Here is a 22924-nt window from a genome sequence, read left to right as displayed (position 1 = left end):
TCATGAACACATGGCTCTTGCTTCAAGGAAATTTTGGAGCAAGAAGAACACAAGGCCCAACTTCAACAAGAACAACTCAAGTGGCGCGAAGGGCAAGCAACGAGTGAGGACTTGCTATAATTGTGGCAATGTGAGCCACTTTGTTGCTGAATACCCTTATGAGAAGAGGGAAGACAATGGTGGCAAGCTCATCTGAAAAGACAAGGCCAAGTCCTTCCCCAACAAGAGCAACTTCACCAAGAAGACTCCTCCCAAGGGGTTGGTGGCACAAGAAGAGTACAGTGAGGATGATGGAGATGATGGAGATGGTGAGTCGGTTGCCATGGCCTCCGTTGCCATTGCGACAACTCCACGGGTGTCTCTCTTCGACTCACCCAATGAGAACATCACCGCCAAGTGCCTCATGGCTAAAGCCACCAACAAGGTAACCCCCAACATCAAAATTACCATCATTAATAATCCATCTTTGACGGATTGCATTGATGAACATGAGGGGTCTAATGTGGAGGAGAATGAATTTGAGTATTTTATGAGTAAACTCAAGGGTAAATCCAAGAAGCACTTCGTTGCACTCTTGGAACAACTTGGTGAAGCCAATGACATGATCGAGGCTCACGAAGATACCATCTCTAAGATGGAGGGGCATAGTCGTGACTATGCCGATGAGATTTCGGATCTTTCCAATGCTCTTGAGGAAGAGCGAGGTCTTCGTTTGGCTCTTGAGGAGTCATACAACGATGACCACGCTAAATTAAAGAAAGATCTTGATCATGCTCTTGTTGTATCTCATGTGCTAAACTCCGAGAAAGCCAAGATTGGGGTTGATCTTGCTAGACTCAAAGAGGAGTTTGATTTACTTGACAAGGCTCACAAGGCCTTGAAGGGTGCTCATGCTAGCCTCAAAGAGTCTCATGATCGACTCCAAGTAAAGCTAACCAAGGAGAAAGCCACTTTTCCTCATATGGTCTTAATTGATAATGCAAATGCTTCTAATCCGTGTTGTGAGCATGCGCATCTTGTTGAGGAGAATGCAAAGTTGAAGGAGCAACTTGAGAAAGGCCTTGTGTCGTGCTTACAAGGTGAGAAGAACCTCAACGACCTTTTGAGCAATCAAAAGGAAGTTGTGGCCAAGGAAGGGATTGGGTTCACACCCAAATCCAAGAACAAGAAGAAGAATGACAAGGCCAAACGACCTCCTCCTCTCAAGTAAACCTTTGTGAAGGAGGGAGAGGGTGCTTCTAAGGAGAAGAAGAAGAACAATGTGAAGGGTGGTGATTCCAAGAAGGGCAATGCTACCCCTCCCAACAAAGCCGGCGACTTTAACCCTTCTTATGTGTTATGTTGTGCTAGTGATGGACATGTTTATGACAAATTTGTTGGTTCTCCTTATGAGTACATTGAATCGTCTATTTGGGTTCCTAAGACCCTTGTTACTAACATCAAAGGACCCATTACAAAATGGGTACCTAAAACCAAGCATTGATCTCTTGTAGGGGTTTGCTTCCGGTGGAGGATCATGGTTGCTCGATAGTGGAGCCACAAATCATATGACCGGGAGCAAGGACTTGGTGGTGGACGTGCACAAGATTTCATCTATGCCCACCAATGTCGAGTGGGGTGATGCCTCGTCTTCTAAGGTATTGGGACTCGGCAAGGTTGTCATTTCTCATTATCTCACGATCGAGAAGGTCATGCTTGTTGAGTCCCTTGCATACAATTTACTTTCCGTTCGTCAACTTGCACTCATGGGCTTTGCCACTTTCTTTGATATTGACATCGTGGCCCTCTTGTGGAGCAAGACTCTTAAAGTAGCCTTTGTTGGGCATGTCGAGAATGGTCTCTATGTGATTAACTTTTCGGAGCGACTCACTAAGACCGCGACATGCCTAATGGCTAAAGTTGACGTGGGATGGCTTTGGCATCGCCGTTTAGCCCATGTCAATATGAGATCTTTGCAAAGTCTTCTCAAGGGAGACCATGTCCGTGGACTAACAAATGTTAGTTTTGCTAAAGATCGTGCTTGCAGTGCTTGTATCGAAGGAAAGCTACATGAAAAGGTTCACCCTCCCACGACTATCATTTACTTGAAGAGGCCTTTGGAGCTCCTTCACTTGGATCTCTTTGGGCCTCCATCCTTTGATAGTCTAGGGGGTAGAAAGTATTGCTTGGTGATTGTGGATGATTATTCAAGATACACTTGGGTATATTTCTTCAAGAGGAAGGGCGAGACCCAACAAACCGTCATTGACTTTGCAAATGAAGCCCAACGTCAACACAATGCAAAGATCTTGACAATAAGAAGTGACAACGGCACCGAGTTCAAGAACTACACCTTGGATGAGTTTCTGAGTGATGAGGGGATCAAGCATCAATATTCCGCACCATACACCCCTCAACAAAATGGTGTAGCAGAGAGGAAGAACCGGACGTTGATGGATGCGGCAAACACCATGATGGCGGAGTTCAAGTCTCCTTACAACTTTTGGGCCGAAGCCATCAACACCTCTTGTCATGCATCCAATCGGCTCTACCTCCGCAAGGGCTTGAACAAGACCCCATATGAGATACTCACCGGTAACAAGCCCAACCTCAAGTACTTCCAGGTGTTCGGGTGTAAGTGTTTCATTCTCAAGAAAGGTGTTCGTTTGTCTAAATTTGAGGCTAGAGCTCAAGAGGGCATATTTGTGGTTATGATACAAACTCTCATGCTTACCGTGTCCTCAATAAGGCCACGAGACTTATTGAGGAGACATGTAACGTGGAGTTTGATGAGAATAACGGCTTCCAAGTGGAGCAAAGAGGTACTTGTGATGTAGGTGATGAAATTCCTCCTCAAGCCATAAGAAGAATGGGTGTTGGCTTTATCCTACCCATTGAGGAACCCCTTGTGGCCGAAGGAGAAGGACAATGTTCCACTCAAGTGGGACCATCACCAACTCAAGACCCACACGCTTCTGAAGAACAAAGCGAAGGCCCTCAACCAAATGAACAAGATCAAGGGCAAGATCAACCTCAAGATGGTGATGAATCACCAAGTGATGCTCAAGATCAAGTTCTCTCCTCCGAGCTAGTTCAAGTTCAAGAACAAGCTCAAGATGACACTCAAGATGATCAAGTTTCCGCTCCTCAACTCACTCCTGAGGAGGAATTGGAGCGTCGTGCCGCTAAGATTAAATCCAAGCTATCCACCAAAGATCATCTCATGACAAATGTGCTTGGAAGCTTAAGAAAGGGAGTAAGCACTCGTAGACAATTAGTAAACTATTGTGAACATCACGCGTTTATCTCTTGTGTTGAACCCCAAAAGGTTTATGAGGCGCTCGAGGATCTGGATTGGCTTAATGCCATGCATGAAGAACTCAACAACTTCGAGCACAACAAGGTGTGGAGATTGGTGCCAAGGCCAACGGGGAACCATAATGTCATTGGAACCAAGTGGATATTCAAGAACAAGCAAGATGGTCATGGAATTATCATTCGCAACAAGGCTCGTTTGGTAGCACAAGGCTACTCCCAAGTCGAGGGTATCGACAACGGTGAAACCTTTGCTCCCGTTGCTCGCCTTGAATCCATTTGCATGTTGATTGCTTATGCTTCTCATCATAACTTTAAGTTGCAACAAATGGATGTGAAGAGTGCTTTTCTTAATGGTCCTATTAATGAGTTGGTATATGTCAAGCAACCCCCCGGGTTCGAGGATCCCTATTTTCCTGATCATGTGTACCAACTCGATAAGGCACTCTATGGCCTTAAGCAAGCCCCACGTGCGTGGTATGACCACCTTACCGAGTTGTTGCAAGATCGCGGTTTTGAAATCGGGAAAATCGACCCCACTCTTTTTACTAAGAAGGTCAAAGGGGAGTTGTTTGTGTGCCAACTATACGTTGATGATATTATATTTGGTTCCCCTAACAAAGCTTTCAATGAGGAATTTGCCGCACTCATGACCTCCAAGTTCAAGGTGTCCATGATGGGAGAGTTGAAGTTCTTTCTCGGGTTCGAAGTCAAGCAACGAAGAGAAGGAACCTTCATCAACCAAGCCAAATACACTCAAGACATGCTCAAGAGATTCAAGCTAAGTGATGTCAAGCCGCCTTCCACTCCAATTCCCATCAAATGCCAACTTGACATAGATCCCAATGGTAAAGCGGTGGATCAAAAGGTATATCGCTCCATGATTGGCTCCTTGCTTTACCTTTGTGCATCTAGACCGGATATCGTGTTGAGTGTGGGAATTTGTGCACGGTTTCAAGCCGCACCTAAGGAAAGCCACTTTGTGGCGGTGAAGCAAATCTTTCGATATTTGGCTCATACCCCAAATTTTGGCTTATGGTATCCAAGAGGATCTAACTTCAACCTTGTGGGCTATTCGGACTCCGATTGGGCGGGAGACAAAGTGGATAGGAAATCCACTTCCAGAGGGTGCCAATTTCTTGGTTGCTCTTTGGTGAGTTGGTATTCCAAGAAGCAAACTTGTGTGTCTCTCTCATCCACCGAAGCGGAGTATGTGGCTGCCGGTAGTTGTTGTGCACAACTTCTATGGATGAGGCAAACTTTAAAGGATTACGGTGTCATTTGTGACAAAGTGCCTCTTTGGTGTGATAATGAAAGTGTCGTCAAGATTTCTCTCAACCCGGTTCAACACTTCAAGACGAAGCATATTGAGATTCGGTATCACTTCATCCGAGATCACTTTAGGCGAGGGGAGATCGAGCTCAATGATACGTCTCCAACGTATCTATAATTTTTGATTGCTCCATGCTATATTATATTCTGTTTTGGACATTATTGGGCTTTATTATACACTTTTATATTATTTTTGGGACTAACCTATTAACCGGAGGCCCAACCCAGAATTGCTGTTTTTTGCCTATTTCACAGTTTCGCAGAAAAAGAATATCAAACGGAGTCCAAACGGAATGAAACCTTCGCGAACGTGATTTTCGGAACGAACATGATCCAGAGGACTTGGACCCTACGTCAAGACATCAACCAGGAGGGCACGAGGTAGGGGGCGTGCCTACCCCCCAGGGCGCGCCCTCCACCCTCGTGGGCCCCCTGTTGCTCCACCGACGTACTCCTTCCTCCTATATATACCTACGTACCCCCAAACTACCAGATCCGGAGCCAAAAACCTAATTCCACCGCCGCAACCTTCTGTACCCGTGAGATCCCATCTTGGGGCCTGTTCTGGAGCTCCGCCAGAGGGGGCATCGATCACGAAGGGCTTCTACATCAACACCATAGCCTCTCCGATGATGTGTGAGTAGTTTACCTCAGACCTTCGGGTCCATAGTTATTAGCTAGATGGCTTCTTCTCTCTTTTTGGATCTCAATACAATGTCCTCCCCCTCTCTCGTGGAGATCTATTCGATGTAATCTTCTTTTGCGGTGTGTTTGTTGAGACCGATGAATTGTGGGTTTATGATCAAGTTTATCTATGAGCAATATTTGAATCTTCTCTGAATTCTTTTATGTATGATTGGTTATCTTTGCAAGTCTCTTCGAATTATCAGTTTGGTTTGGCCTACTAGATTGATCTTTCTTGCAATGGGAGAAGTGCTTAGCTTTGGGTTCAATCTTGCGGTGTCCTTTCCCAGTGACAGTAGGGGCAGCAAGGCACGTATTGTATTGTTGCCATCGAGGATAACAAGATGGGGTTTATATCATATTGCATGAGTTTATCCCTCTACATCATGTCATCTTGCTTAAAGCGTCACTCTGTTCTTATGAACTTAATACTCTAGATGCATGCTGGATAGCGGTCGATGTGTGGAGTAATAGTAGTAGATGCAGGTAGGAGTCGGTCTACTTGTCTCGGACGTGATGCCTATATACATGATCATACCTAGATATTCTCATAACTATGCTCAATTATGTCAATTGCTCAACAGTAATTTGTTCACCCACCGTAATACTTATGCTCTTGAGAGAAGCCACTAGTGAAACCTATGGCCCCCGGGTCTATTTTCCATCATATTAATCTCACATAAACAAGCTATTTCCGTTGCCTTTTATTTTGCTTCTATTTTACTTTGCATCTTTATCATAAAAATACCAAAAATATTATCTTATCATATCTATCAGATCTCACTCTCGTAAGTGACCGTGTAGGGATTGACAACCCCTTATCGCGTTGGTTGCGAGGATTTATTTGTTTGTGTAGGTGCGAGGGACTCGTGCGTGGCCTCCTACTGGATTGATACCTTGGTTCTCAAAAACTGAGGGAAATACTGACGCAACTTTGCTGCATCACCCTTTCCTCTTCAAGGGAAAACCAACGCAGTGCTCAAGAGGTAGCAAGAAGGATTTCTGGCGCCGTTGCCGGGGATTCTACGCAAAACTCAACATACCAAGTACCCATCACAAACCCTTATCTCCCGCATTACATTATTTGCCATTTGCCTCTCGTTTTCCTCTCCCCCACTTCACCCTTGCCGTTTTATTCGCCCTCTCTCTTTTCCTTTAGCCTTTTTTTTCTCGCTCGCTTCTTGTTTGCTCGTTTGTTGGATTGCTTGTTTGTCTCGATGGCTCTACCAAGATTTGGTAATCCCCACCTTAAAAGGCTAGAAGAGATCGAAAGCAACGTTAGGAGTTTCATGGTCTTACAATTTGGACATAACAATTTCTTTAGAAACGAGCTTAAGGAACAAAAAAAGCTTTATGAGTTATATGAATAAAGAGCTCCATGATATGTCTAAAGAATTTGATGGTTTGAGATCCCAAATTGCTCATCTTGAGAAGTTAATAGCTGAAATTTCGGATAAGCAGGCCACCTTAGTTAATAATATGGCCGCTAAGCCGGAAAACTTTGAAAATAAAGATGAAGATCTAAAGGTTATTGATGTGTCCCCTATTAAATATTTGTTTTGCAATATGAATCTTGATAATGATGGGACTGAATATGATCCACCTTTACCTAGAAGGCGTTCCAGGAATTCGGAGTTTTTAGATCTTGATGCTAAAATTGATAAAAGTGGGATTGAAGAGATCAAAACATTAGATATTAATGAACCCACTATTTTGGATTTCAAGGAATTTAATTATGATAATTGCTCTTTGATAGATTGTATTTCCTTGTTGCAATCCGTGCTAAATTCTCCACATGCTTACACTCAACACAAAGCTTTTACTAAACATATCGTTGATGCTTTGATGCAATCCTATGAAGAAAAACTTGAGTTGGAAGTTTCTATCCCTAGAAAACTTTATGATGAATGGGAACCTACTATTAAAATTAAAATTAAAGATCATGAATGCTATGCTTTGTGTGATTTGGGTGCTAGTGTTTCCACGATTCCAAAGACTTTGTGCGATTTGTTAGGTTTCCGTAATTTTGATGATTGCTCTTTAAACTTGCACCTTGCGGATTCCATCATTAAGAAACCTATGGGAAGAATTAATGATGTTCTTATTGTTGCAAATAGGAACTATGTGCCCGTAGATTTTATTGTTCTTGATATAGATTGCAATCCTTCATGTACTATTATTCTTGGTAGACCTTTCCTTAGGACGATTGGTGCAATTATTGATATGAAGGAAGGGAATATTAGATTCCAATTTCCATTAAATAAAGGCACGGAACACTTCCCTAGAAAGAAAATAAAATTACCATATGAATCTATCATGAGAGCCACTTATGGATTGCCTACCAAAGATGGCAATACCTAGATCTATCCTTGCTCTTATGCCTAGCTAGGGGCGTTAACGATAGCGCTTGTTGGGAGGCAACCCAATTTTATTTTTAGTTTTTTGCTTTTTGCTTCTGTTTAGGAATAAATCTTTGATATAGCCTCTGGTTAGATGTGTTTTTATGTTTTAATTAGTGTTTGTGCCAAGTTAAACCTATAGGATCTTCTTGGATGATAGTTATTTGATCTTGCTGTAAATTCTAGAAACTTTCTGTTCACGAAAATAATTGTTAAAAATCACCAGAACGTGATAAAATATTGATTCCAATTGCTGCTGATCAATAAACAAATTATATAGGTCGTTCTATTTTGGCTGAATTTTTGGAGTTCCATAAGTTTGCGTTAGTTACAAATTACTACAGACTGTTCTATTTTTGACAGATTCTGTTTTTCGTGTGTTGTTTGCTTATTTTGATGAATCTATGGCTAGTAAAATAGTTTATAAACCATAGAGAAGTTGGGATAAACTAGGTTTAAAACCAATATAAATAAAGAATGAGTTCATTACAGTACCTTGAAGTGGTCTTTTGTTTTCTTTCGCTAACGGAGCTTACGAGATTTTCTGCTAAGTTTTGTGTTGTGAACTTTTCAAGTTTTGGGTGAAAGATTTGATGGATTATGGAACAAGGAGTGGCAAGAGCCTAAGCTTGGGGATGCCCATGGCACCCCAAGATAATCTAAGGACACCTAAAATCCAAAGCTTGGGGATGCCCCGGAAGGCATCCCCTCTTTCGTCTACTTCCATCGGTAACTTTACTTGGAGCTATATTTTTATTCACCACATGATATGTGTTTTGCTTGGAGCGTCTTCTATTATTTTAGTCTTTGATTTTTAGTTTAACACAATCATCCTTACTGTACACACCTTTTGAGAGAGTCACACTTGATTCGGAAATTATTAGAATACTCTATGTGCTTCACTTATATCTTTTGAGTTATATAGTTTTTGCTCTAGTGCTTCACTTATATCTTTTAGAGCACGGTGGTGGATTTGTTCTATAGAAACTATTGTTCTCTCATGCTTCACTTAGATTATTTTGAGAGTCCTACAAAACAGCATGGTAGTTTGCTTTAACAATAATAGGCATTCAAGATTAGTAAAGAAAAAAAATCTTATGAGTGTGTTGAATACTATGAGAAGTTTGATGCTTGATAATTGTTTTGAGATATGAAGATGGTGATATTAGAGTCATGCTAGTTGAGTAGTTTTGAATTTGAGAAATACTTGTGTTAAAGTTTGTGATTCCCGTAGCATGCACGTATGGTGAACCGTTATGTGATGAAGTCGGAGCATGATTTATTTATTGATTGTCTTCCTTATGAGTGGCGGTCAGGGACGAGCGATGGTCTTTTCCTACTAATCTATCCCCCTAGGAGCATGCGCGAAATACTTTGCTTTGATAACTTGTAGATTTTTGCAATAAGTATATGAGTTCGTTATGACTAATGTTGAGTCAATGGATTATACGCACTTTTCTCCTTCCACCATTGCTAGCCTCTCTAATACCGCGCACTTTTCGCCGGTATCATACACCCACCATATACCTTCCTCAAAACAGCCACCATACCTACCTATCATTGCATTTCCATAGCCATTCCGAGATATATTTCCATGCAACTTACCATCGTTTCGTTTACTATGACACGCTCCATCATTGTCATATTTCTTCGCATGATCATGTAGTTGACATTGTATTTGTGGCAAAGCCACCGTTCATAATTCTTTCATACATGTCACTCCTGATTCATTGCATATCCCGGTACACCGCCGGAGGCATTCACATAGAGTCATATTTTGTTCTAAGTATTGAGTTGTAATTGTTGAGTTGTAAGTAAATAAAAGTGTGATGATCATCATTATTAGAGCATTGTCCCAAGTGAGGAAAGGATGATGGAGACTATGATTCCCCCACAAGTCGGGATGAGACTCCGGACGAAAAAAAAAAGAGGCCATAAAAAAGAAGAAGAAAAGGCCCAAATAAAAAAATGAGAGAAAAAGAGAGAAGGGACAATGTTACTATCCTTTTACCACACTTGTGCTTCAAAGTAGCACCGTGATCTTCATGATAGAGAGTCTCCTATGATATCACTTTCATATACTAGTGGGAATTTTTCATTATAGAACTTGGCTTGTATATTCCAATGATGGGCTTCCTCAAAATGCCCTAGGTCTTCGTGAGCAAGCGAGTTGGATGCACACCCACTTAGTTTCTTTTGTTGAGCTTTCATATACTTATAGCTCTAGTGCATCCGTTGCATGGCAATCCCTACTCACTCACATTGATATCTATTGATGGGTATCTCCATAGCCCGTTGATACGCCTAGTTGATGTGAGACTATCTTCTCCTTTTTGTCTTCTCCACAACCACCATTCTATTCCACATATAGTGCTATGTCCATGGCTCACGCTTATGTATTGCGTGAAGATTGAAAAAGTTTGAGAACGTCAAAAGTATGAAAGAATTGCTTGGCTTGTCATTCGGGTTGTGCATGATTTAAATATTTTGTGTGGTGAAGATAGAGCATAGCCAGACTATATGATTTTGTAAGGATAACTTTCTTTGGCCATGTTATTTTGAGAAGACATGATTGCTTAGTTAGTATGCTTGAAGTATTATTATTTTTATGTCAATATTAAACCTTTGTCTTGAATCTTTCGGATCTGAATATTCATACCACAATTAAGAAGAATTACATTGAAATTATGCCAAGTAGTATTCCACATCAAAAATTAAGTTTTTATCATTTACCTACTCGAGGACGAGCAGGAATTAAGCTTGGGGATGCTTGATACGTCTCCAACGTATCTATAATTTTTTATTGATCCATGCTATATTATATTCTGTTTTGGACATTATTGGGCTTTATTATACACTTTTATATTATTTTTGGGACTAACCTATTAACCGGAGGCCCAGCCCAGAATTGCTGTTTTTTGCCTATTTCACAGTTTCGCACAAAAAGAATATCAAACGGAGTCCAAACGGAATGAAACCTTCGGGAACGTGATTTTCGGAACGAACGTGATCCAGAGGACTTGGACCCTACGTCAAGACATCAACCAGGAGGGCACGAGGTAGGGGGCGCGCCTACCCCCCCCCCCCAGGGCGCGCCCTCCACCCTCGTGGGCCCCCTGTTGCTCCACTAACATACTCCTTCCTCCTATATATACCTATGTACCCCCAAACTACCAGATACGGAGCCAAAAAACTAATTCCACCGCCGCAACCTTTTGTACCCGTGAGATGCCATCTTGGGGCCTGTTCCGGAGCTCCGCTGGAGGGGGCATCGATCACGGAGGGCTTCTACATCAACACCACAGCCTCTCCGATGATGTGTGAGTAGTTTACCTCAGACCTTCGGGTCCATAGTTATTAGCTATATGGCTTCTTCTCTCTTTTTGGATCTCAATACAATGTTCTCCCCCTCTCTCATGGATATCTATTCGATGTAATCTTCTTTTGCGGTGTGTTTGTTAAGACCGATGAATTGTGGGTTTATGATCAAGTTTATCTATGAACAATATTTGAATCTTCTCTGAATTCTTTTATGTATGATTGGTTATCTTTGCAAGTCTCTTCAAATTATCAGTTTGGTTTGGCCTACTAGATTGATCTTTCTTGCAATCGGAGAAGTGCTTAGCTTTGGGTTCAATCTTGCAGTGTCCTTTCCTAGTGACAGTAGGGGCAGCAAGGCACGTATTGTATTGTTGCATCGAGGATAACAAGATGGGGTTTATATCATATTGCATGAGTTTAACCCTCTACATCATGTCATCTTGCTTAACGCGTCACTCTGTTCTTATGAACTTAATACTCTAGATGCATGCTGGATAGCGGTCGATGTGTGGAGTAATAGTAGTAGATGCAGGCAGGAGTCGATCTACTTGTCTCGGACGTGATGCCTATATACATGATCATACCTAGATATTCTCATAACAATGCTCAATTCTGTCAATTGCTCAACAGTAATTTGTTCACCCACCGTAATACTTATGCTCTTGAGAGAAGCCACTAGTGAAACCTATGGCCCCCGGGTCTATTTTCCATCATATTAATCTCCCATCAACAAGCTATTTCCGTTGCCTTTTATTTTTCTTCTATTTTACTTTGCATCTTTATCATAAAAATACCAAAAATATTATCTTATCATAGCTATCAGATCTCACTCTCGTAAGTGACCGTGTAGGGATTGACAACCCCTTATCGTGTTGGTTGCGAGGATTTATTTGTTTGTGTAGGTGCGAGGGACTCGTGCGTGGCCTCCTACTGGATTGATACCTTGGTTCTCAAAAACTGAGGGAAATACTTACGCTACTTTGCTGCATCACCCTTTCCTCTTCAAGGGAATACCAACGCAGTGCTCAAGAGGTAGCACTCAATTATGTCAACACTCATGATAACCTTGCAGATATTTTCACGAAGCCCTTGGATGAAGCAAGATTTCGCGAGTTAAGGCATGAGCTAAATATCATTGATTCGAGCAATGTTGCTTGAACCCTTGCACACCCCACCATACTCAACTTGTTATCTTGTTTAGGTGTAGGCATGGACATAGGGGGGTGTTGTTCTCTAAATGAATTCTCCCTCCCCCCATTATGCATAAATTGATCAACTCTTTCACATTAGCCATTGTTGATGGACTTGTGCTTCAAAGACGAGTTTTGGTCATGGGCCCAAGGAATTCTTCGCAGTGCCATACCAATTGACTCAAACATAGGTGGCTCCGGCCACCGCCCTCTCTTTGGAGAGGTTGTGTTGCATGTTTAGTCCTTGTTGTCTCTTTCCTTTCTCTCTTCATGCCAAGCTTGCGTGTGTTGTCTCGTGGGTTAGCTCTTTAGTGTGTCCGTTCGCTTGAAGGTTGCATTGCAAAGGCCACTTTCTTCTCTGTTTTCGAAACTTGCATTTTCTTGGGTCCACGGTACTACCATGGTTCGCCATGGTACTATCGCAGGAGCTGCGCATGGTACTACCGCACCCAGCACGGCAGTAATTTTTTACTGCTGCTGGAGGAGCGGTACTACCGCCCATGGTGCGGTACTTCCGCCCAGGCGGTACTACCGCGATGACGCGCGGTACTACCGCGCTGAAGCGAGCGCGGGGGGGGGGGGGGGGGGGGTAAGAGCGGGCAGGGGGAGTTCCAACTCCCCCATACCCATTCAACTCTTTTTCCCCACGCCGTCTCTCTCTCTCCTGCCCAAGAACGGCGCCGGAGAACCTCGCCGGATCTTCGTCTCCGGCCGCTCTCCTCGCATTCTGTCCGGTGGGATCGTTCCTCACCACTTCCTCTTGCCATGGAACAAGGTTTCTCCCCAAGTCCCTCTCTCTTTGGTTCGTTCTTTCGTTTCTAGGTTTTGGGGAGATGCATGTTGTTCTTGAGATTTTAAGCCAAATCTTTGCAAGAGTAGGATGTAGGAGAGTAGTAATGCGTAGAGATGGTACTTGGTATGTTGCCCCGTGGTAGATTTGATCAACCGTAGTACCGCTCCGTTGTCACGGTTGTGCTCAGATCCGTTTGTGGTTTGGATCTGACCCCGTGCGGTACTACCGCACCTCCCGTGCGGTACTACCGCTCGTACGGTACTACCGCTCCTCAGGAGCGGTACTACCGCGCGAGGCGCGGCACTAAAATTTTACTTCCGCTCCAAGGCGCGGTACTACCGTGACTAGGAGCTGCACTAAAATTTTAGTTCCGTGCATCCATGCGGTACTACCGTTGTTGTCAAATCTCCCAAGTGGCAATTACCCAATGCTAGTTCTACTTGTTTCACCTGTTTTGCTGTGGTCTTTGCATTGATCCTTCTCGCTTCTTTTGCGTGTTCTTGTGTTGTGTGTCATAGGTGGTGGCTCCGGTTCCAATGTCCGCCGTTCAAATCCCAGCCGTGACACGGGCTCCAAGCGTCTGTGCAACCAAGATGAAGCTCTGAGGGCTCCAATGCCCCCCAACGCAGAACCAAGACCATCGCCACCAAGCACAAGGAGCCCTCCAAAGGCATGGATGAGATACCACTTGCTGAGTTCATCACTTGACAGAGGATCAACCCCTATGTGAGTCCCCGTGCAAACTTCAGAGGGAATGATTTGTTCTGGACCAAGCAGCAGAATCTTATCTATCTGGATGTGATCAAGGCCAAGCAGAACATCTACGTGGACGTGCACTGGATTGACATGAATCACATGAGGGAGGCTAAGCACTGTGACTACTTTGGGGAGGCTTTGGACCTCGTGGAGCAGTTTGGCATTGAGCACGTGATCTCTTTCCATCTGGATAATGACCCTGAGATTGTGGCCCAGTTTTTTGCCTCGGTCCACTTCCATACTGATGAGGAACGGTCCATGACTTGGATGACCAATGGACAATAGATGACTGCTAAGTGGAAGGAGTTCATGGCTTTGCTACAGGTGCCTGATGAGGGGCTCAACACACCCGTTGGTGTTCGCCCACATGCCAACCCCGAGTCCGCTAACAAAAACAAGCTCCAGCAGTATCTTCTTGAGAAGAAGCTTCCCAATGACAAGAAGACGTGGGTGCTGAACCCATTCCTTGACATCATGCACCGGATCTTCCACAACTCCTTCTTTCCACGCATTGGTGACAAGGACAAGGTGCATGCCTATCTCGTGGATATGATGCTCATTTCTGAGGAGGCGCGTCATTCTCAGACGCAACCACTTGATGTCTCACATATCATGTGGTGCGAGCTTCGGTTTACGGTGTTCAACCGTAAGGTACCAATCTATGGACCTTACATGTTTCTGTTGATCACGAAGACTTGGGAGAAGCTCTATCCCGATGATGAGTTTCTTGCCCCTGACTGGACTCGTCATGAGCCCGTTAAGCTCTGCATCAAGCCCCAGTGGGCCAACACCACTACCCGTGCTGAGGCAGCAGCTGCTCAGATGGATGTGGATGAGGATGAGATCGAGGAGGAGGACAGCTCTGCTGGCTACTCACCTTCATCTTCTGAGCCTTCTTGGGCTAAGAAGCTGAAGAACAAGATGAGGGCTCTGTTCTGCATGCAGGCCAAGGGGCAGTACAGGTCTCATGTTGCTCAGAAGGAGAGTCGCCGGTGCGACAAGAGGATCTTGAGGACATTTGGTGAGGAGGTATCCAGCGGGTCCGAGAAGCACATCACCCCAGAGGCAGCTTGGATGGCAAAGCAAGGCTACAAGTGGACTGATTCTGAGGATGAGCAGGAGGAGACCATTCCCACTGCCGAGACCGACGAGGAGTGCGACGAGTGATCGTCTCAGCCTGAGCTACCACCTATGTCGTAGGTGTCCTCTCTGCCTTTTTGGTGTCTCGATGCCAAAGGGGGAGAGAGAGTAGGATTTGCGAGTCGTGTGTCGTGTTTCGTCTTGTCGCTTTGCTTTCGGTCCGTTGAACAGAGTTTCTATCATATGGTGTAAGACATATGCACTCTAGCATATCTTATTGTCTTTCATGCTTAGTATCCCGTGAGCGTATGCTATCTTGTGTCTGTTTCTTTATGCTCATAGTTATTATCTTGCCTGCTTGCTTAGTGTTAGGTTCATTATTGCAAAGTATGCCTTGTCTATAAAATATAGGGGGAGTGTTGATCCTAGTATGTGTGCCATGCAGTCCAAAGCACTTCTCTAGTGTGCGCACATCTAGGGGGAGCTCGTCTATATTTTATAGATGGTGGGATTGCCGTTGTTTCTGTTTATATCCCTTTGTGCAAATCCCGTATTATCATCAATCCACCAAAAAGGGGGAGATTGTAAGGGCATATTTATCCCTTAGTTGTTTTGGTGATTGATGACAATGCTTTTGCGGACTAATCGTGTGCAGTGAGCATTTTAGATATACCATGTCTAAGCACAAGACGATTTGGTGCCCCTCGGAGCTTATTGAAGACGACGTTTCTCTACATTTCTTTTTGGTGGATTTGACTCGTAGGAAAGCCGTACTATTAAGAGGGGGTCCGCTTTGAAAAGGTTTGGGTGGAATCATCACGTACACGTCTACTCCTTTTGCACCACCTTTCCTTTGGCTCTTTGGAGCATCCTCCGTCTCTCCTTGTCTATGCAAAATGAAGGTCTCCTAGTGTTGCTGAACTGGGGCATGCGGTAGTACTGCTCTTCGGAGCGGTAGTACCGCAGGCCCTTGCGGTACTACCGCAAGTGCTCACGGTAGTACCGCACCTTGGGAGTGGTAGTACCGTGGCCTCAGGCCAGGCGCTGCTGCTAGTGCGGTAGTAGGGGCGGATGTAATTTTTTACATCCGCGCCCTACGCGGTAGTACCGCTCCATGGGCGCAGTAGTACCGTGCGCTCTGGCCAGGCTCAGCAGCATGAGCGGTAGTAGGGGCGGATGTAATTTTTTACATCCGCGCCCTACGCGGTAGTACCGCTCCAGGTTTGCGGTAGTACCATGTCGGATTTTTGCATGGATCAAAACTCAGCGGAAGTTGTCGCGGATGTATTTTTATATATCCGTGCCTTCCCGGCCTAGTCCATTCATGCCTTGCGGTAGTACCGCAAGGGGGCGCGGTAATACCGCGCCAGCGGTTCTACTGCTCCTTGCATTAGCGCTTCAGGACTGGTCTTAGGCCCTACCGTGGCAGCGGTAGTACCGCGGTTCGCCGCGGTAGTACCGTGAGCCCTTGCGGTAGTACCGCTTGTTTGGTGCGATAGTACCGCAGGTCGCGGGCTGGTTAAGTGGATAACGGTTGGATTTGTTCTTTCACTATATAAGGGGTGTCTTCTTCTCCGAGTTGACCACCTCTTCTATCCCTAAGCTCCATTGTTTCTCTAAGCTCCATTTTCGCCCGATCTCTCTCCCTAGCCAATGAAACTTGTTGATTCTTTAGGGATTGGTTGAGAAGGCCCCGATCTACACTTCCACCAAGAGAAATTTGATTCCCCCCATTAATCCCTTGCATATCTTGTTACTCTTGGGTGTTTGAGCACCCTAGACGGTTGAGGTCACCGCGGAGCCATATTCCATTGTGGTGAAGCTTCGTGGTGTCGTTGGGAGCCTCCAATTAAGTTGTGGAGATTGCCCCAACCTTGTTTGTAATGGTCCGGTCACCGCCTCCAAGGGCACCAATAGTGGAATCACGGCATCTCGCATTGTGTGAGGGCGTGAGGAGAATACGGTGGCCCTAGTGGCTTCTTGGGGAGCATTGTGCCTCCACACCGCTCCAACAGAGACATACTTCCCCTCAAAAGGAAGGAACTTTGGTAACACATCCTCGTCTTCACCGGCTCCACTCTTGGTTATCTCGTGCCTTTACTTGTGCAAGCTTATTTGTGTTATATCCCTTGCTTGCTTGTGTGCTTGTTATTGTTGCATCATATAGGTTGCTCACCTAGTTGCATATCTAGACAACCTACTTTGATGCAAAGTTTAAATTGGTAAAGAAAAGCTAAAAATTGTTAGTTGCCTATTCGCCCCCCCCCCCTCTAGTCAACTATATCGATCCTTTCAACGCTTCTGTTCATCGGCGGCGGATGTTGTTCTGGTGCGCTGGTCCTATAGGGCCTTAGCACGACGACTTCCCGACTGTCTACTACAACAAGGTTTGCCCGGCTCCGATGAGGGAGGGGCGAAGACGGCGGCGCGCCTTCGGCTCGCTCCAATGCAAGTAGTCGCCGCTAGGTGGTCTACGGACCTAGATGTATTTTTTACTTCCGGTGTTCTTTGTACTACCTTGACAGTTGATGAATAGATCGGAAGTTATTCCCGCAAAAAAAATCTCATGTTAGTGCGACATAGAATCAAAGATCTGATCTCCTATCTTGGTGGGTCGTTAGCCCATCCCCACGATATTAGATGATTTTGTGACATCAAAAAATTAGATTGCACCTAATTCAATATGTCATCTTGTTTCTAATTCAATATGTCATCACAGTTTACAGGACCCAGTTTAAGACTGAGCAACACATTATTTAAGTGAAATATCCGACTTATTTAATACTCTCTCTATAACTTGTTCGCCCTCCCCCAGGGTCTTGAAATAGCGCCGCCTAGGGGCGAACCGGTGATAAATTTGGCGTGGGGGCGGTGGGTTTTCCAGCCGCCGCCCCACGGTCGCCCCAGGCGCCATTTTTTTCTAAAACCATACTCGGCCAAAATTCAGCCAAACACGACACACATTCGGCGAAATTTAGGCGTTTCATTGTTTCTTTACATATTGTTGAAAACATAACTTAAAAACAAAATACAAAACTACTACTACTACTGCGCTGCTGCCCGCCGAGTCGTCCGTCAGCCGCGCCTACAGGCCGAAGAGCTTGCCGAAGGCGTCGTCGCCGTCGTCCTCCTCCTCCTTCTTCACGCCGCCGCCCCTGTCCTTGCTACACCCCTATCCTGGGTCGCCTTAGCGGACCAGTTTGGTCGGCGGCGGTGCCTTGTCATCGCTGTCCTCGAGGACAATGACGCCGCCCTCGTCACGGCCGCGGCGATATCCTCGAGGGCGCGGCGCTGGCGCTCCATCTCCAGCCGAACATAGTCCTTGCGTGCCCACTTGATGGCGGCCTCGTCATTGGCGGCTATGTCGTCGTACATGTTCTTCACGGCGACAAGCCTCGGCTCCGTCTTTGCCTTGACGAGGCGGGAGGAGGGAGCAGAGGAGCCACGACCGCCCTCGTTGATCACGAGGGCGCCGCGGTTGGTGCAACGCCCGAGCGGCGTCTCCACGGCTCGGCCTTGACATTGGCGAGCGCCGGCTAACCGGAGGAGCGGGAGGAGGAGGAGGAGGAAGAAGAGGACCCGGCAGCCATGGGTCGCCGCTCCAGCGGGGGATCCGGGCCGGGGCCGCTGGGTACTCTCTCGAGGTGCTCGAGGACGAAGTGGAGCGTGCGCCCGGGGACGCCCCACCACAGACGATGGCCGTCTCTGTTGTGGCGCCCCCTCACCGGCGCGTTTGTTGGTATAGGCGAGCTGCTCCTCGTGCCAGCGTTGGAAGTACGGCGCCCAGTGCGCGTGGTTGTTGGCGGCGTACTCCGGTCGGCCCCGCACTTCCTCCGACATGGAGGCCCGAACGCGCTCGATCTCGGCATGGAAGTGGTCGGCGTCGGGCTGCGGGGGGACGGGGACGCCTCCGGCGCTGAGCCTCCACCGCCCCGGCACGCGAATGTCAGGCGATGTCGGGTAGTTCACCTCGTGGAGGAGGTGGGCCTCCCACTCATGCACGTGGCGGCGGCCGAAGCCGTTGGCCGCCGCTCCGTCGTCGGGAAATCGCTCTCCCATCGGTGGTTGTGGACGCGGTGGCTGTAGATGGAGGGAGAGAGAGAGAGAGAGAGATAGGGGGGCGGCTGCGAGAGAGGGACTGCGAGCGAAGGAGTGTGCGTCCACCGGCGAGAGAGGGACGGCTTTTTATAGCGACGGGGAAGCGGCAGACGTGTGTACGTGTGGCGCGCGTCGCCGCTCCACTGGGCCGCCCATGAGGAATCAATGAAAGGCTGACCGGCGGCAACCTTGGTATTGATTCCCCGCGGAAAACCGAGGCGATGAGGTAGACGAAACGCGCCCGGTCGCTAACTCGGCGGGCCCGCTAGGATTTCGCGTCAAAAACTTTTCCCCCGGCGCCCCCGGGCGCCCCCCAGCGCGCCGGGTTCGGCCTGGGTCTGCCGGCGCCAAATTCGGCCCTAACTGGCGAAAAATGGGCTTCTGGGGACGCGATTGGGCCTATTTTTTGACGCCGGTGATAAAAAATGAGCCGAAGGAGCTTGTTGGGGGCACGGCTGGAGATGATCTTGTGTCCCAAGATATTCAGTTAGGGCCTAAGAGGGCTCAGCCTGATAGAAACCACACTTCGTGGTTTACAAAGCAAACTTGAACAATCGAAAAATTACACCTCTTGGTCTCAAGATACAATGCAATCCTACCAGCAGGCCCACGCCAAGAAAAGGCGCCACGGCTGGTCAGGAGTTCACGACACATCCCTGGCTTATTGCGCCAGAAATATAAGAAGAAATTCGAGAAATCACCAATGCCATCACGCGGCAAGAGCGCATGCACACAAATCAGAGACCGAGGGCCATGGCAATGGCAGCACTACTGACACCCAGTGCAACTCCAAATCCAAGCAAGCTGCATCCATGCTTCGGTGCACCACTGTCGTATGGGCTGTTGTCCACCAATGGTTGGCTGCCAAACCCAATCGTCTGCCCCACGTCCTCCACGGCCTGCCCCTGCCCAGCGACACCACCGGTCCCTGCCGCTTCCGGCAGCGGCAGAGTGGGCTGTGCTACACCGGCATTGCCAGTGCCTTCTGGTTCCTGTCCAAATGGCAGGTTGCTGCTTCCGTGCCCAGCCGGCTCCGCGAAGGGCGGCATTGCCGAGACCAGGCCGGGCGAGCCGGGCATCCCGCAGTGTTGCGCCGCGCGCGGCTCGTCGCTGGCCTTCCACGCGAGCTCGCCGCCCTTGTCGAGGATGCGCATGTCACCCTCGTCAACCAGCTGCAGGGTCTTGAGGAAGTTGTTGTCGTCCGACTCCGTGTCGTGCGTGTGCCACACGGAGTTGCTCCCGTCGAACACCTCCAGCCCTTTCCACGAGAACACGAGCACGCACGTGTTGACTGTGCTCACCGCCAAGCACTCCGACTCCCACACGCTCCGCCCCTCCGCGCCGGGCTCCGTGGAGTCGAGGATCTCGACGTAGCAGAAGTCGGCTCCGAGGCCGCCCGCGCCCGGCGCGGTCTGGCTGCGCATGAAGTGCGCCGCGTACTTGCCGGACGGCGACGTCAGGAATAGCACGGGGTTCTCCTGCCCGTGCGGCGGGATGCTCGCTATGATTTGCTGCTTGGTTTCCCGCTCAAGCATGCCGGTTGGCGCCGTCGCGGCGGCGTAGGATTGGAGAAGAAACGCCAGCGAGAGGCACATGGCAGCGTAGGAGAGGAGTCCCATGGCTACTGGTATGGTTTGGGATTTCGTGGTCTCCCCAGAAGCTTGTTGTGTACAAGGCCAGGGCTTGTTGTGTTTGTGCTTGTCCACTGGGTGGTGGAGGCCTTTTATAGGGAGCCTGGCAATGGAGTGGTACGTGATGATGTATAGAGACAATGTTGAGTGGTTGAAATCACCTGTTCCAATGTAGTATCATTAGGAGATTAGATCACAAAGAGCACGAATTCTCGGAGGAAAGAGCTCTGCTACAACTTCTCGACCTATTTCGTTGGAAATTCTGTTATTCTACTCTCCTTTTCTAGTGTTCTTTACGCAAGAAGTCAACTTCAGAACTGAAGACCTTTGTGTTTCCACATTGCACTGAACGTGAACTGCTCCACCGAAGTTCGAGGACTATATATTATACTACTATTCTGCTCTTATAAAAGACAGAGTTGATGATGATGATGTACCTGTCATTCTGCAATATAGGCCGTCCGATCTATATCTGACGGATAAAAAGAAAATTATGATAATTTTGCAAAAATATACCCACAACACTCTTCACATTTGCAGATAAAGTCTTTCCTTCTTCATCCTTATCTTCCACAAAATAAACCTCTCATATAAATGCATCTTGATGTTCCGTGCGTTCCGTGCAACGCACGGGTATCTTGCTAGTTTTAGCAAAAATCTAAATAATTTGCGAAAATATGAACTAGAGGCACTTCTTGCGACGGGCACCATCTCCATCAACATCCATCCATCCAAGATTCTCTCCTCACGCGACTAGAGAAATCACAGCAGGCTTCCTCCTGCGCCACCCCACCCACCAAGTTTGGCCGCAGCTCCTCTTTTGTTTTGGAGCACCTTTTTTTCAGAATACCTAGCCAGGGCCAGCCCTGGACCAAGCCAAGAAGCGTGACAGCCCAGAGCCCAGCCTGATGGGCCTAAAACCTTAGGTTTCTTTCTTTAGGCTACCCTATAAACCGGGCGCTGATGTGTATCATTGCGAGCGATACGCGTGCGAAGACTATATCTCGCTTATAGTGTGTATAGCTTCTGTCTCGCTCAAGCATTACCTTCCCCGTCGTAAACTGGGCCGGCCTTTTCATTTTCTTCAACCATTGGCGACGTTCACGTCCGATCGCTCGCTGTAGCTGTAGCTTCGTTTGCCTAAAAAAAATTGTAGTAATGTTAGACTTGTTTGGTCTTTCCTTCTATTTTTTTTCTTTTTCGTTTATTTTTGCATTTTTTTCTTTTGGTTTTCTTTGGTTATTCTGTTGTCTTTTTTGTTCACTAATTTTTTTTTCCTTCTTCACGGGTATCGCTGGTTTTTTTTTCTTTTTCTTTCTTTAGTCTATGAGTTTGGGTTTCTTTTTTCCTTTCCCAGTTTTCTACTGGGTTCTTTCTGTTTTTTGTTTTATTTTCGTTTTCTTTTCAGTTTTCTTTGTTTCTTTACGGCTTTTCTTTTTTCATCTGTTTTGTTCGTATCGTTCATGATTTCCATCAGGTTTTCCTTTTTTTCTTTGTTTCTTTCTCGAATTTCACTGGTTTTTTTCCTTGTTTTTAAGTTTCTTAGTTTTCTTTGTGTTTTTCATTTGTTTTCTTTATTTCTTCTTTCGTTTCTTTGGTTTTTGTTTTCTTCATTTTTTTTTTGTTCAACACATGTCTACATTTTTCATAGACATTTCTAAAATTTTCATATACGTTAGGAATATTTTAAATACATGTTTAACATAAAAAAAATATTTGATGACTAATTTGTTCATACACATTGTAAGTTTTTGGCATATATCAAGAACAATTTATATACGTATTTAATATTTCTAAATATGCGATTAACATTTTTTGATACATGATCAACATTTAAAAAAATGTTTGTATGTTCAATTTTTTGAATACACGTTCTACATTACTCATATACATTAGTAACATTTTTTGAAATAGACGATAAATGATTTTGCAAAATTTGGTGTTTGGTGACTATGTTTTTTGTACACATTCTACATTTTCCGTATATTACCAATAACATTTTTACACTGTTTAGAATTTTTTAAATATATTATTATTATTTTTTATATATGATCAACATTTTTTTAAATTTAGAATTTTATGTTCAATTATCCATGAATGTTCTACATTTTTATATACATCATGAACATTTATTTTATACATGTTTAACCTCTTTTAAAATAGAGGGTAAACGTTTTTTCATACATGTTGTCTTTTTGTATATAATTTTTGTGTACATGATAAACATTTTAATACACATTTTACGTTTTTATAATACTTGATTCACATTTTTTAAATACATGATCAATTTTTTCATACACATTGTATATGTTTTGTTTATATCTTTCGTATACATGAGAAACATTT

The 22924-nt window shown here is 45.7% G+C and overlaps 1 protein-coding gene across 1 annotated transcript; it reads right to left on the bottom strand.

The window, feature by feature from the left end:
- Nucleotides 1-19459: 19459 nt before the first annotated feature.
- Nucleotides 19460-20621, bottom strand: LOC123100083 (uncharacterized). The gene has a single exon (XM_044522071.1). The coding sequence runs from the start codon at nt 20564-20566 to the stop codon at nt 19685-19687; it is 882 nt and encodes a 293-aa protein (XP_044378006.1). The 5' UTR covers nt 20567-20621; the 3' UTR covers nt 19460-19684.
- Between the last annotated feature and the right edge of the window lie 2303 nt (nt 20622-22924).

This window comes from Triticum aestivum, chromosome 4D (genome assembly GCF_018294505.1).
Source record: "Triticum aestivum cultivar Chinese Spring chromosome 4D, IWGSC CS RefSeq v2.1, whole genome shotgun sequence".
NCBI lineage: Eukaryota > Viridiplantae > Streptophyta > Magnoliopsida > Poales > Poaceae > Triticum > Triticum aestivum.
The sequence above is the reverse complement of the archived record's forward strand: the minus strand, read 5'-3'. Positions and strand labels throughout refer to the sequence as shown.